Raw genomic sequence first — 14157 nt, 5'->3', positions numbered from 1 at the left:
TTCAAGACACTGAATATTAAGTTGTTTGTTTGGTTTTCCCTGGTGAACCTATGATATTGGTCAAAATGCGAAATATGTTGGAATCTTGGTATGTAACAGATATTTGATTCTTGACGGATCTGTTTTTAATAAAGCAAATACATGTAGATAATACATATTGCAGGGAAGCTTCTTTCTGTGGATTAAATATAATATAATATTTCTTACATCACATTATTCTTTGAAAAGCTTAGATGCTAGTAATTGTTTATTGATGCTAAAGCACTGATCAAGTTCAGACCCGAATGGGGCCTCAGTAATGAAATATAATAATCAGTAAAAATCTACCTTATAAATGTAACAGTTCTGTGCTAATTCTCTCAAGCACTGACAGTTCCACAGTCTTGCTATGCCAGAAGAACCCAAGGATTCCCTTGTACACAAAGGGCAGTGCAAAACAATGAAACTCTTTAGTACCAGACTCTGCAGTGCCTTCTATTTACATTGAAGACAAGCAATATAAATTTGGTTAGTGATGGCATGTCGTAGGAGCCGGATGCCTAGAGACTATAAAACTGACACTTCAGTGGCATTACAGACAAGGATGCTTACATAACTGTTTAGGAACAGGGGCGAAGTTGGGAAAGAAGAATGACTCAAATGTTTATTGCCACATAGATTGATACTGAGAGATATGAAAAAAACAAAAGATTTTCAGGTTTTAAAAATAGCTAATCAGAGGAAGGGATCCCTAAATAACAACAAATTTATACAGGGAAGTATAATAAATTTGACCATAAGCTGAAAAAAATAAAACCCAGAGTGAACAGCACTTGTATAAAAATGTCATATACAGATTTGTCTGGACCCTAGGTCATGCCCAAATCTATGTCTTAGATCAAATGGTACCATAAATGAGTGGAAAAGTATTTCTGCTTTCATAAGGGGGGTTATTTTCCCCAAACACCCATAATTGCAGCCCCTCATGCAGCATCAAATGCATTCCAAACTTACAATTCCCTGGACAGGGGGCTGCATCCAGAGCAAATAAAGGTATATTCTATGAGGTTAATTTATGGTTTGCAGGATACCATAGTGTGACAAACAGGAAGCAGAAGAAAAGAATGTAGAAATTAAACAATCCTGAACTGAGGAAAGAATGACATGGAAATATATTCTTGGTCTCTCTAATTAAGAATTTTCAAAAAAAAATAACAGTGACTGACAAGCCTGATTTATGTAATTTGAAACTGATATGAAATGTAATATTCATTTAGAATGTGCATAATGTTTAGTATATCTTAAGCCATGAAATAAAACACTTCTTAAAACGTAACTGGTTGATATTAATTTGCTTTTGGAGTTGCATACATTCTCTAGTACATACCAATTTATCAATTTACTCAGAAATCACAAATGAATGAAATACTGACAGTGAAGATCTGCCTATTTTATTGTACTGATAAAATTTCACAATGATTATTAAACACAATCAGGTATTACAAGTTGCTAAATGGCTACAGAAGTACCCTATGAATGAAAGCATTCCAATTATTTAAAAACTTTGTGAACTTGTTTTCTCAAACCTGCCATTAGCTGCAACTAATGGCTGATTCCTTCCAACCCAGCATTGCTTTTTAAGTTTAACAATGGCTCATTACACGCCTCCATCAGCAAACTCACCAGTGTCCTTGAGAACAATAAAGGTTATCAGAGGAATATGCACAAATCCTAGTCACACACCCTTATTTAGTAAATGAATGCAAGACGTGTTTGTGTATGGATTATGTTCAACTGGCACTTCTATTTGTAGCCACACAAAGAGGCAGCTTGCATTTCCAGCCATTTTATTTTTTTCTAAACAGAGCCAAAGATCAGGGAAAGAAATTAGCCTGTCTTACTAATGAGGGTATGGATTGCTGACAGGTTAACACAACCACTTCTAAGAGAAAATAGATAATCTTAAAACAGCAAATGCAAACTCTCAGCCTATTTTTGGTCGCTTTATCACAGCACTGTAATATTAACTTTTAAAAGAGATTGATACAATGCAATATGATGTATTTCAAAGAATAGTTTGTTGCAACAAAGTTTTCCTCAGCTTTACTGAAATACTTCTGACACAATTACAAAGGTAAAGGTAAAGGGGCCCTGACCATTAGGTCCAGTCATGACCAACTCTGGGGTTGCGGCGCTCAGCTCGCGTTACTGGCAGAGGGAGCCGGCGTACAGCTTCCAGGTCATGTGGCCAGCATGACAAAGCCGCTTCTGGCGAACCAGAGCAGCACACGGAAACACCGTTTACCTTTCCACTGTAGTGGTACCTATTTATCTACTTGCACTTTGACATGCTTTCAAGCTGCTAGGTTGGCAGGAGCTGGGACCGAGCAACGGGAACTCACCCCGTCGCGGGGATTCGAACCGCCGACCTTCTGATCAGCAAGCCTTAGGCTCAGTGGTTTAACCCACAGCGCTACCCGCGTCTCTGACACAGTTATAAAGACACCTACAAATATAATAAAGGCACCTACAAATATTCTCAGATTCAGAGAAGATGCTTACTATATAGAATATTGAAAATAAATGAAAAAACTTAGGTTGGTGCATTAATCTCTTCCACTAACCATTTCATGGAGTGTCACGATGAACCTCTGGGTGATTTTCCCTTCAAAAATATTTTCCATTCCCAACACATTACAAGGAAGTCGACTTCCTCCTAATCCAGCCAACACACAAAAACAAAGAAACTCTGAAGTGAGTGTGAAAAAGATTAAATCACAGAACTGAACATTATTCTCATAATAATGAGAATCTGAATTGCCATGATTTCTGAGAAATACATTGCCATTATTGAGCATGTAGTCCCATGTTATTTTTAGTAATTTAGAGAGGCAAGTTAGGCTGCTAATGTAATTCTAGATAGCACAACTGAATTCCACACTGTCCTCATGCTTCAAATCACACTAAGATTGCCATTACGGGAGACTGCAAAGGTCTGAAGGGTGCTGAAAAAGATACAAAGTGGTATGGAAGAATCTCACTGACGTTATGCTCAGGGCTGTACAGACAGAGCATTCCATTCTTGTTCTATTGTTACCCCTGAATGCTCCACAGATGGGCAGGAAACCAAGGCTGGCTGAGAGCATGTGATCATCTAAAAAAAACGCTTTAGACAGACATGCCCTAGGGGACTAAGAAGATGACTGAATGCTGGCCACTTACTTTGCTGGACTCTGGAGACTATCCAGATGACAGTTTCATTGTGCTGATACTAACTTGGCAGCCTTCAAGGTAGGTGAGGACATATCCCCCGGCCCAGACAGTAATATGGTCCAGATATTTGCAGGAGGTTGGGGCAGGGGACATGCCAACTCAACCACTCAGGCACCTTGGCTGGAGGAAAAAATGGGCACCTGTATCCTCAAAAGGTCATGACTTATAGTTATGCATCATGCATAATCAGTATATCCTACACATAACTTTGCATGCTCCTTAACACTATTAGTACCCTGTTTCTCATATTTTAAGACATACCCATAAAATAGCAGGATTTTTAAGCATCCAAGGAATATAAGCCATACCCCAAAAATAAGACATAGTGATAGGCGCAGCAGCAATGCCGGCCGCGGCAGGAGGAGGAGGAAAAAAATAAGACATCCCTTGAAAATAAGCCATAGTGTGTTTTTTGAGGAAAAAATAAATATAAGACGTGTCTTATAATATGAGAAACACGGTATTTCATAAAATTGATACACCGCTTCATTGTAAAAAAAAATCAACAACCAAATTATATGAAAAAGGATAGACCTGTTCCATTCCAGTTCAAGCTATAATGTTTATTTGATATTGTCAGGAAATGGAGCAGGGAAGCAATTACACTTTAATTATGAATAAACAAGCAGTGACAAGGCTTTGCTTGTATTCCTCACATCAAAACTGAGTCTATGTAGCTTCCCTCTTAATTGCTCACTCCAGAAGTTGTAACTATGGTGCACTAATGAATTTATTAGCATTTCCATGGTATGAAAAATAACAATATATTTAATTGGAGTAGCCTGCCAGTTGCGGCAAATAATGTTTAGGATAAAGTCACAACATTTTTAAATGCTCTGCTAATTTCCAAAACAAAGTAAATAATAGCCAGCATTTATATATGGTGTGTGTTTTTAGTGTTCAAAAGTGCTTCACATACATTAACTCAGTAATCCTCACAACAGTCAGTATTATTAGATTTGACATATCTCAGTTTGGCTGAGTTTTTTTTTTTATTATTATTAAAAAATACACTTTATTAATGATTATTTAAGCAATACACTTACAGACATACACTTACACATATAACATTAACATAAAGAAAAAAAAGTTAACGAAAAAGAAAAAGAAAAAGCTAACAAAAACAATAACTTAAACAGAATATTATAATATGTAATGATATTATAATATATCTAAATCATAATTATAACGTAACAAAAATAGAAAAGTTGACTGACATAAAAAAACCTTAATCGTCAAGCAGAACATAAAAACTTATGATAGGGCCAGATATGAATAGACAAATCATACAGTTCTTTCCGGAGGTCATCCATACTTGGCCCCTTATTTTCCCAAATTCTAATCTAAATCATTTTGACCATTAGTGTTAAAAAGCTAACTGCTAACTGCCCTCCCCCTGCCCTCTCCCCCTGATGACTTCCAGTCATTCCTATATGTTGATTATCTTTCTTTCTTCTGATGCATACTCGATTTGGTTTTTTTCCTTCTCTCTAATTTCCTTGCCCTTCCTACCTCTGCCACAAGATTCGCTTATCCAACCTTATTTTTCATATAAGATTCGAAGGATTCCCAATTTTTGCCCGCTTTTTCCCTGCCCAATCCTTTTGAAATCCCATTTTTAATAGCCAAATTTTTATATCCCACTACTTTCAATAGCCAATCTTTTATATTTGGAATTTTATCACTTTTCCAATTTTGTGCGATTAGGACTCTGGCGGCTATGGTACCATACATTACCACACATCTATTTTCAACCTTGATTTCATCACTTAGCATACTCAAAAGAAATATTTCCGGATCTTTCTTGAATGATGTTTTGGTTATCTTTTTTAACTCCTTGTATATCTCATCCCAAAAATTTCTTATTTTTTTACACCACCACCAGACATGTATAAATGTTCCAATTTCTTCCTTGCACCTCCAGCAGGACCTATCATTTCCCTTGTACATCTTTGCCAAACGCACCGGGGTTAGATACCACCTAAATTGCATTTTATAGATATTTTCCTTTAAATCATAACTAGTTATCATTTTGATGTCCCTTATCCACAATTTTCCCCAATTTTCATACATTATTGGTTTACTCACATCCTGTGCCCATTTGACCATTACATCTTTTGTTAATTCATCTTTGGTTTCCCATTCCAGAATCAATTCATACAAATTTTTTATAAATTTATTTCTCCCTTCCAATATTATTTTACCAAATTTAGACATTTCTTTTTCGAAGCCAATTATCTTATCTTTTTTAAATCTTTCATTAATTTCAAAATATTGTAACCACACATTGCAATATCTTCTAATTTCATTATAGTCTTTTAATTTTAAGTTTCCATCTACCTTTTCTAATAATTCATTATATGTTGGCCAATTGTTTTCCATATTTATTTTTTTAACTGATATTATTTCTTTAGGTGATCTCCACCACGGTGTCTTCGGCTCCAATATCCCCCTGTATTTTATCCATGTTCTGTAGATTGATTTCCTAATGATGTTGTTCCACAAGGCATTATGGACATTTAATTTTTCTCTTGACAAATGCCAGTGCCAGCCAAACCCCAGCCCAGCACCTTCAAGGTCCAGAACTTCACTATCTTTTAATTCAATCCATTCTTTTAGCCAAAATAGGGCAGCCGCATCATGGTACAATTTGAGATCTGGTAAATTTAATCCACCCCTTTCCTTTTTGTCAATTAATACTTTATATCAGTATTATTAGATTTGACATATCTCAGTTTGGCTGAGTTTTTAAGGTTTTTGTGTAATCCAACAAGGCAAAAATTGTCAACTTTTTGAAATGTCAAACCCTTTAACTCACAAATGGTTGAATGATAACCCAGCTTTTACCTTGGGTTTTAATAGGGTTAATAGGTTTTATTGGTAACCATATATGTAATGTATTTTTGTTAGTGTTTGTCCTTTTGATGCTATGGCCTGTCGGCTACGCAAATAAAGTTTGATTTGAATTTGAATAACTCACAAATGGGATGAGATAAAAATTAAAATTTTAGATTTAATTAAAAATGAAATTTTAGATTTAAACTGTTTTGATCATTCCACAAGTGTACAACATATTAAGAATATTGGATGACATGAGGTAAAAAGGTTGGATCACTTGATATGAAATGACCCTAATATTGAATGAAGTCCAAATCCCAGCTCAGCTGTAAAGCTCTGTGAATGACCTTCAGCCAGACACAGGTAATGATAAATTTCCTGCAGAAGGTGCATATAAATAAAAGACAAAGGACCCTAGTCCTCATGGTGGAGGCTACCCAGTACTGAATGCAGAACATGAATAGTTCAATTTACCAAGTGGTTTTTCTTCAAATTTATTGACGACAGCTACTAATGGCATCAAAAAAAAATTCTAGGGATCACTGACGGCAATCCATCATGCACTCTTAAAGCTACCCATGTGCTGGCTTAGAGTGTTGGATTTCTGCAAAAGATTTCCATGTAGCTATAAAATGTTAAAATAAGATACCTGTTGACTGTGCATCTAAATTGCTTTACATGGATGAATTATTTCATCTAATGTCAGCAGTAATTTACTTCAATGGTTTGATTCAATATTCTTCTTTTTTTTTCCGCCTTGCAGTTGTAAAGCACCACAAATGTCAAAACCGGAGAAGAGAGTTCTACTTATTGGGATTAGCCTAAGAGCTTGAGGCACCATTATATGATTTAAGTGACATGTGGAATTCTAATATTGAAATTATTCTGCAGAGGGATCTTTAAACATTGCTTGAAAAGTATCATATTTTTTTTGTTTTCCTTGATTACATGCAAATGCTTGCGGTGCTCCAAGAGGGTGTTGTGAGGGGCACAGAGAAAATGTCACAAATCTTCAAGTCACTGACAGCCTTTGTGTGCAGTTTAATCAGAAATGACATATTGGGAAATTACATAAAATATAACTTGAACAAATAGCACACACAGCCTCATTCAGCCATAACCTATAATAACCCTTCAACTTGGGGTAGGGTAATCAAGCCCAGGCTTTGAACAAGAAGATGCCACCCCTGTTAAGTTTAAATTGGGCTTTGATTCAGAAGTAACCCAAATCAGAGATCAGAAACACACTTTGGGATGCCAGAGAATAGCAGCAATATTGCATAGACAAACTCTGTGTATCACACAGAGCTGGTTCACACTGGCTTCAGCAGCACAGGCCCCTGCAGTATTTCCTTGGGGCTACCAATTAGCTTTTCAGATGGCGCAGACCTAGCATGAAGTAGCCCTCTGTGTGAACTCTGAATTCCTAAGTGCAGCCTTTTAACATGACTATGAATCCTGTGCGATATATAGTATTTTACAGCGCCGTGATTTTTAAACGATTGTGAGCCACTCTGAGTAGATCATAGGCACAAGAAAGGCAGGATAGAAATCTCTCTAAATAAATAAATAAAATTGGGGCAACAGGTTCTATATGCACATTCAAAAATTCTGCAGAGGGTCGTCTGTTCCCTTCACATATCAAACCAATCACTGCACACTGTAGGCAAGGGCCTCTTGCAATTATAATCTCATTAGGAGGTCCATTCCATATGACCTAGGAATCAGGGTTTTAGCATGATGGTAAAGGCTTTGGAACTTGCTCCTGTTATGTATCTGCTATGTACTGCTGTCTGTCTCTATTATCATTTCATTGCCTATTGAAGACTTTCCTTTTCAATCAGTTCTTTTAAGTGGAGATTTTAATTTCAGTCTGTACCTGTATTGGACTTGATATTGTTCTTCATATATGTTTTTGTTCTTCAGTTGGTTTGCCATGTTTTATGGGAAGCAATTTGTAAATGAAATGAATGAAACACCAGACAGCATATCAGGAGACAAATGAGGATGGGGCTTGCACAATGATCTGAAGCACATACATTGCCATGGACAACATAAACTAGCCCCAACAATGTCACTCAGCAATTTTAGCATCAAGCTCAACAACACATTAATGAATTAGAAATAACCTGCTAGGCATGGTTCCCATAATGCTTTTTGAACAAGCCTACACAACTTGTAACCCACCAAACTGAACATAGCTTACTCCATACTCCAGGACAATATGATTATCATGTCATACAGCAATTTGACCCCCTACACAGACATTACTAAAGAACGAGTCCCTAATACAATGGAAAAGAAAATGCTTGACTTCACTTCTTAAGTCTACTTAGGAAGGAAGGCACTAGTATACTTCTAGTTATGGAAAGTATTTTTATTTGCTCTTCTCATTTAAATAGCATATGAAGGTACAGTGACTGTGTGAGTGCTTCAGAGTGCCTTCTTACTAAGGCAATTGCATCAGATCACATCAATCTTCATCATTCTGACATAATTGATAGATCTGAGCATCTCCTGACATATTCAACATGCTCATGATTAAAGTGGCTTTGAGAGAGGCAGGAGACTGGCACCCTTTTGAAGATTTGATTGTTTACTGACAGTAGAACCTTCTGACAATCCCTGATTTGTTTCATAATTAGAAAGTAAATCAGAGACTCAATTGAGAAGTGATACCTCTTGTTTTTGCACCTTCTGTTCTTTGATTGCAGGCCACAGTACACTGCTGGTGGGCTTCAAGCAGCTTAGTGGTTCACAAGTAGTGCAGGCTTGTGGTAGAAGATGAATGACCTTTCAACTTGCTGCCAAAGGTTAAGCCATAACTATACATGCCATCTTCTGAAAACAGGGTTATTTCCCCTGTGTTACATTTGCATCTGCAGGTAAACATTTGTTATTGATTTAAAAGACTTCCACTGATGCAAAAGCATAATAGGTACCTCCTCCCTAAAAAGGAGAAATGGAGGCAGTGAGAGATTTTACTTTCTTGGGCTCCTTGATCACTGCAGATGGTGACAGCAGTCACGAAATTAAAAGACGCCTGCTTCTCGGGAGAAAAGCAATGACAAACCTAGACAGCATCTTAAAAAGCAGAGACATCACCTTCCCGACAAAGGTCCGTATAGTTAAAGCTATGGTTTTCCCAGTAGTGATGTATGGAAGTGAGAGCTGGACCATAAAGAAGGCTGATCGCCGAAGAATTGATGCTTTTGAATTATGGTGCTGGAGGAGACTCTTGAGAGTCCTATGGACTGCTAGAAGATCAAACCTATCCATTCTTAAGGAAATCAGCCCTGAGTACTCCCTGGAAGGACAGATCGTGAAGCTGAGGGTCCAATACTTTGGCCACCTCATGAGAAGAGAAGAATCCTTGGAAAAGACCCTGATGTTGGGAAAGATTGAGGGCACTAGGAGAAGGGGACGACAGAGGACAAGATGGTTGGACAGTGTTCTCGAAGCTACGAACATGAGTTTGACCAAACTGCGGGAGGCGGTGCAAGACAGGAGTGCCTGGCGTGCTATGGTCCATGGGGTCACGAAGAGTCGGACACGACTAAACGACTAAACAACAACCCTAAAAAGTCTGCAACTTGCATACTCCAGGACAATGTGATTATCATGTCATCTGGAAGCCGCAGCTTTAAAGACAAGTGGAGAAAGTAAACAGGACCCATTCAGCATTCTAGATTCCTACAAAAGAGAAATCCACAGAGATGGGAAACACAGCTGAAGCTTCAGTGGCAATGTGCTAAGAGGTGGGCTCGTCTATATCCTGTGGTTTATTTCCTGGACCATGCTATCAAAAACACAGGAACATATGGGGAGATCTGTTACACAGCTGTTGTCTCCCAAGAAACATTTATGTCAAATTTAAAGTACGGTAAGCTTAGATGGTAAAGAGTGGAAGGCTTTGCCAATAACAAACACTAAGAGATCAGCGGTTTTGTCAAGCATCCAAGGCAATGATCATGTACAGAGATAGATGGAAACAAAGACAGTAATATATGATAACCAGTCAGAGCAAATGGAACAACACTTGAAAATTACATTGCAATCATGCAACAAAGCAACATGACACACAGCACATGAAGCTGACACCCGAAAGTGAATAATAAACAGTCAAGAGATATGTAATCTAGCGTATCATTAAAATATCCAGTGGGGGAAATGGATTGCATTTCTGTTTGATGCAACTATTTGATGCAATTTTTCAGCAAATCTTGCATGTTTGTTTCCTAGTATTGTTTATTATTATTATTATTATTATTATTATTATTATTATTATTATTATTATTATTTTGTTCAAATATAAAAGTCAAATATAAAATTTACAACAGCATAATGACACATTTACAGCAGCATAATTAATAATAATAATAATAATAATAATAATAATAATAATAATATTTATACCCCGCCCATCTGGCTGGGTTTCCCCAGCCACTCTGGGCGGCTTCCAACAGAATATTAAAATACAATAATTTATTAAACATTAAAAGCTTCCCTAAACTGGGCTGCCTTCAGATGTCTTCTAAAAGTCTGGTAGTTGTTTCTCTCTTTGACATCTGGTGGGAGGGTGTTCCACAGGGCGGGTGCCACTACCGAGAAGGCCCTCTGCCTGGTTCCCTGTAACTTGGCTTCTCGCAACGAGGGAATCACCAGAAGGCCCTCAGCGCTGGACTCAGTGTCCGGGCAGAACGATGGGGGTGGAGACACTCCTTCAGGTATACTGGACTGAGGCTGTTTAGGGCTTTAAAGGTCAGCACCAACATAAGCATAGAATGTATCTGCTGCTGCTGCCAATCCAGCCAATGCTGGTTCATGGTGGCTGTGGAAGCTCAGCCTTGATTCCCTGGGTCTGCACTAAGAGACAGGCAAGATGGTCTCTGGCCATTGGCTCGGTCCAGCAGGGTCTTACGTTCTCTCTCTCCCCGTCCCATAGTCATCTCAAGACAATGTACAATAAAAACAGCAAAAAGAAGAAGTTTTGCTGTTTTTATTGTACATTGTCTTGAGATGACTATGCAGAAGAATAAATAAATCAATAACTACAAGTCCAAACAACAATTGCCTTATATTTGCTATTGGGATGGGGAGAGAGAGAACGTAAGAAGACCCTGCTGGAACGAGCCAATGGCCCATCTAGCGCAGCATCCTGTTTTCATAGTGGCCAACCAGAAGCCTGTGGGAAATTCACAAGCAGGTTTGCAAGCACAAGAGCACTCTCCCTCATTAGTTCCCAGCAACTAGTATTCAGAAGCATTTCTGCTTCCAACAGTGGAGGCAGAGCTTGGCCAACATTGCTAATAACCTGCAACATGGCTAGTAGCTGATAGCCCCCTCTTCCATGAATTTGTCTAATCCTCTTATAAAGCCATCTTTGTAGGTGACCATCACTGCCTCCTGTGGGAGTGAGTTCCATAGTTTAACTATGTGCTGCATGATGAAGTACATTATCTGTCCTGAATCTTCCAACTTTCAGCTTCATTCAGTGTCTACAGGTTCTAGTGCTAGGGGAGGGCACTTTTCTCTATCCACTGTCTCCATGCCATGCATACTTCTAGAAACTGTTATCATGTAAACAATGCAAATAGAGTTTTTAAAAGCAAAATGAATATCTCTGGGACATTTGCTGCTAAATCAGATTATCTGCCAAAGTGGCACATACATGTTTAGGTTGGGAAGTGCCAGCACAGCCTCACAAAATATGGCATTATAGCAGTGCTGCAGGCAGAGATGCCAGTGCAAATGTTTATATTTGAGGCCTTGATAAGCCGAGAGAGAGAAAGCCAAATGGCTATTCATTCAGTGTGTCTTTTCCCAGAACAATAGTAAATAAATCTGGGCTGTGTAGCAAAAACTGCAGCAGAATGAGGGAATGGAAAGAACTAATGCTTCTCTTACATTATTTTATTTTGCGGGTTATATAGATGTTTACTTGAGATTTATAAAAGTAATAAAGAGAAGACCTCTATGAAAGTCATCTATGCATATTTCCAAAAACTGGTGAACATGAAGTTAGAAGAGAGCTGAAGACACTGGCAGCTGAAGACTGAGCCCTTAAGCTAAGGTAGATGTTACTGGTACATGGAATTCCATGTTACTTTGCATCTGTTTTTTTAAAAAAACCAAACCAAGCCAAACCAGCTTCATAGACTATAAGGCTGAGCAAGACGAATAATGGGGCTGGGATGGGGAGGAGAAGACTATTTAACCCCTTTGCCTCCATAGAAATGAATGGCAGCCATTTATTTCTGTGAGATGGTGTAAAAGGAAAATTACTGTATATACTTAGGGACACCGTTTGGGCAAGGGCTAAGCCTGCCCCCTGCCCCTGGTGACCCCAGTCATTGAGAACAAAACCTACTCCTGTCTTGACAGCTCATTCTGGATTGGGTTTCTTGGTCATGTTACGGTGTGATGAAATGTAACTGATAGAGGGCAAACATCACAGCCATCTGGACAAATAACAGTTACCAGAGCCAAATAGCATAATGTCACCTTTTAGATAGGATAATGAACATGTTATTTCTGGTCAGGCCTTTTGTTCATGACTTCAGATAAAAAAGGCAAATGATACAATGAAGGTTGCTGTTGCCTCTTTGGAATACAAAAGAAGAAATCAAACAAAGAGGACTATATAATCTGGAGAGAAAACAAGAACTGTAGAAGATTCTGAATATTTTGAACATTGTGTTTAAGGAATGAAGAGAGGATGTTCTGTTTAATAACTATTTACTAATTTACTGTTTTACCACTAGTCCAATACATATGAAAACTATTACATACTCGTACTCTGAAACGGAAATATCCACACGTTACTTCACAATTTAATGTGAGAAAGCTACATAGCTTATGGCTACTTTGTTGGCAAGAATAATCTTGTTGTTTAATTCGCACAATGTGATCTCTGTCTACAATACATGCTGTTCTCAGGTTGGCTCAAAACTGAAACTCATGGACACTGTGCACTTTGTGAAAGGACAGCCCTTTTGTTTTGAAACTCAATATAGTACTGTATGTCTTTCTTACTTAATGTTAGGGGGGAAATGCAAAACATCCATTGTTATTATTTCTTAGACTCCTTACCCACCCTTCACCATGAGGTTCCTAAGTGAGTTATAATTTAATATAATATAATATAATTTAAAAATACAATATTAAAATCAATTAAAACAAATTACCATCAAAAGAATAGGATGGATCCTAAAATGTATGGTACAACCTTACTGAGGCTCAGTTTATCATTAATATCCATGTGTCTGTTCTCTTCTTTGTTCCCATCTTTTATTACCATGCTGGATTTAACCCCCTCCCCACCCGTGTCTCCTCATCTTGTTTTTGGTTTTGTTTAACCTCCTCTTCCTTACCCAAATCCCTACCCACAACATCCTGCAAACATACTGAAGGAAATAATGATTGGGAAAGGACAAATTTTCATCCCTGTGAGCTATAAATAGTTTCTACAAACTTAGTGAAATACAAGGCCATTGTGATAATGCTAACAAAGGAAAGTGACAGATCCGATGAGTAAATACAATAAATCTTGGGCAAAATGCCATCCTTACCAAACAGCGTCCTATAATAATAAAACACTAGCAAAGCGGTCACCAACTTTGTTGGCTACAAGAAAAAACAAAACACCTTTCATGCATTTTGTAGTTTGTCCCGTGTACTCAGGAGCGTAGCAGGGGGAAGAGGGCTCTGGCTCTGGCACAGATTTCTGAGGGGGCACATGGGGGAGCAAGCAGGCACCCCCCACAGCAGGCTCCCTCATTGAGGCCAGAGCTGCAGAGAGGCAACCCAAGTTGCAGCCAGGCCAGGCCTTTGCAGATGGTGCATTGGGCTCTGTTCACCCTCTGTGCCCCGCCCTTGGCATGTGCCCCCCAGTGTGTGTTTGCCCACCCATATAGAGCATTGGCTAACACCAGGTTGGTGTAGGGCAGGCATAGGCAAACTCAGCCCTCCACATGTTTTGGGACTACAACTCCCATCATCCCTAGCTAACAGGGCTAGTGGTCAGGGATGATGGGAGTTGTTGTCCCAAAACATCTGAAGGGCCAA

At 38.4% G+C, this 14157-nt stretch overlaps 1 protein-coding gene across 3 annotated transcripts in view; it reads right to left on the bottom strand.

Moving 5' to 3' along the window:
• PACRG (parkin coregulated) overlaps positions 1 to 14157 on the bottom strand; it is a 213942-nt gene that overhangs the window by 47133 nt on the left and 152652 nt on the right. The window contains exon 5 of one of the 3 annotated variants that reach the window (XM_088666304.1): positions 2604 to 2695. The exons of the other annotated variants lie outside the window; for them this stretch is intronic. Coding sequence (XP_088522430.1) covers positions 2604 to 2695 — 92 coding nt within the window. The remainder of the gene's footprint in view (positions 1 to 2603; positions 2696 to 14157) is intronic. 3 annotated transcript variants of the gene reach the window in all.

This window comes from Zootoca vivipara, chromosome 3 (assembly GCF_965207765.1).
Source record: "Zootoca vivipara chromosome 3, rZooViv2.hap1.1, whole genome shotgun sequence".
In the NCBI taxonomy this organism is placed as follows: Eukaryota; Metazoa; Chordata; class Lepidosauria; order Squamata; family Lacertidae; genus Zootoca; species Zootoca vivipara.
Note: the sequence above shows the minus strand (reverse complement) of the source record. Positions and strands in the feature narration are given on the sequence as shown.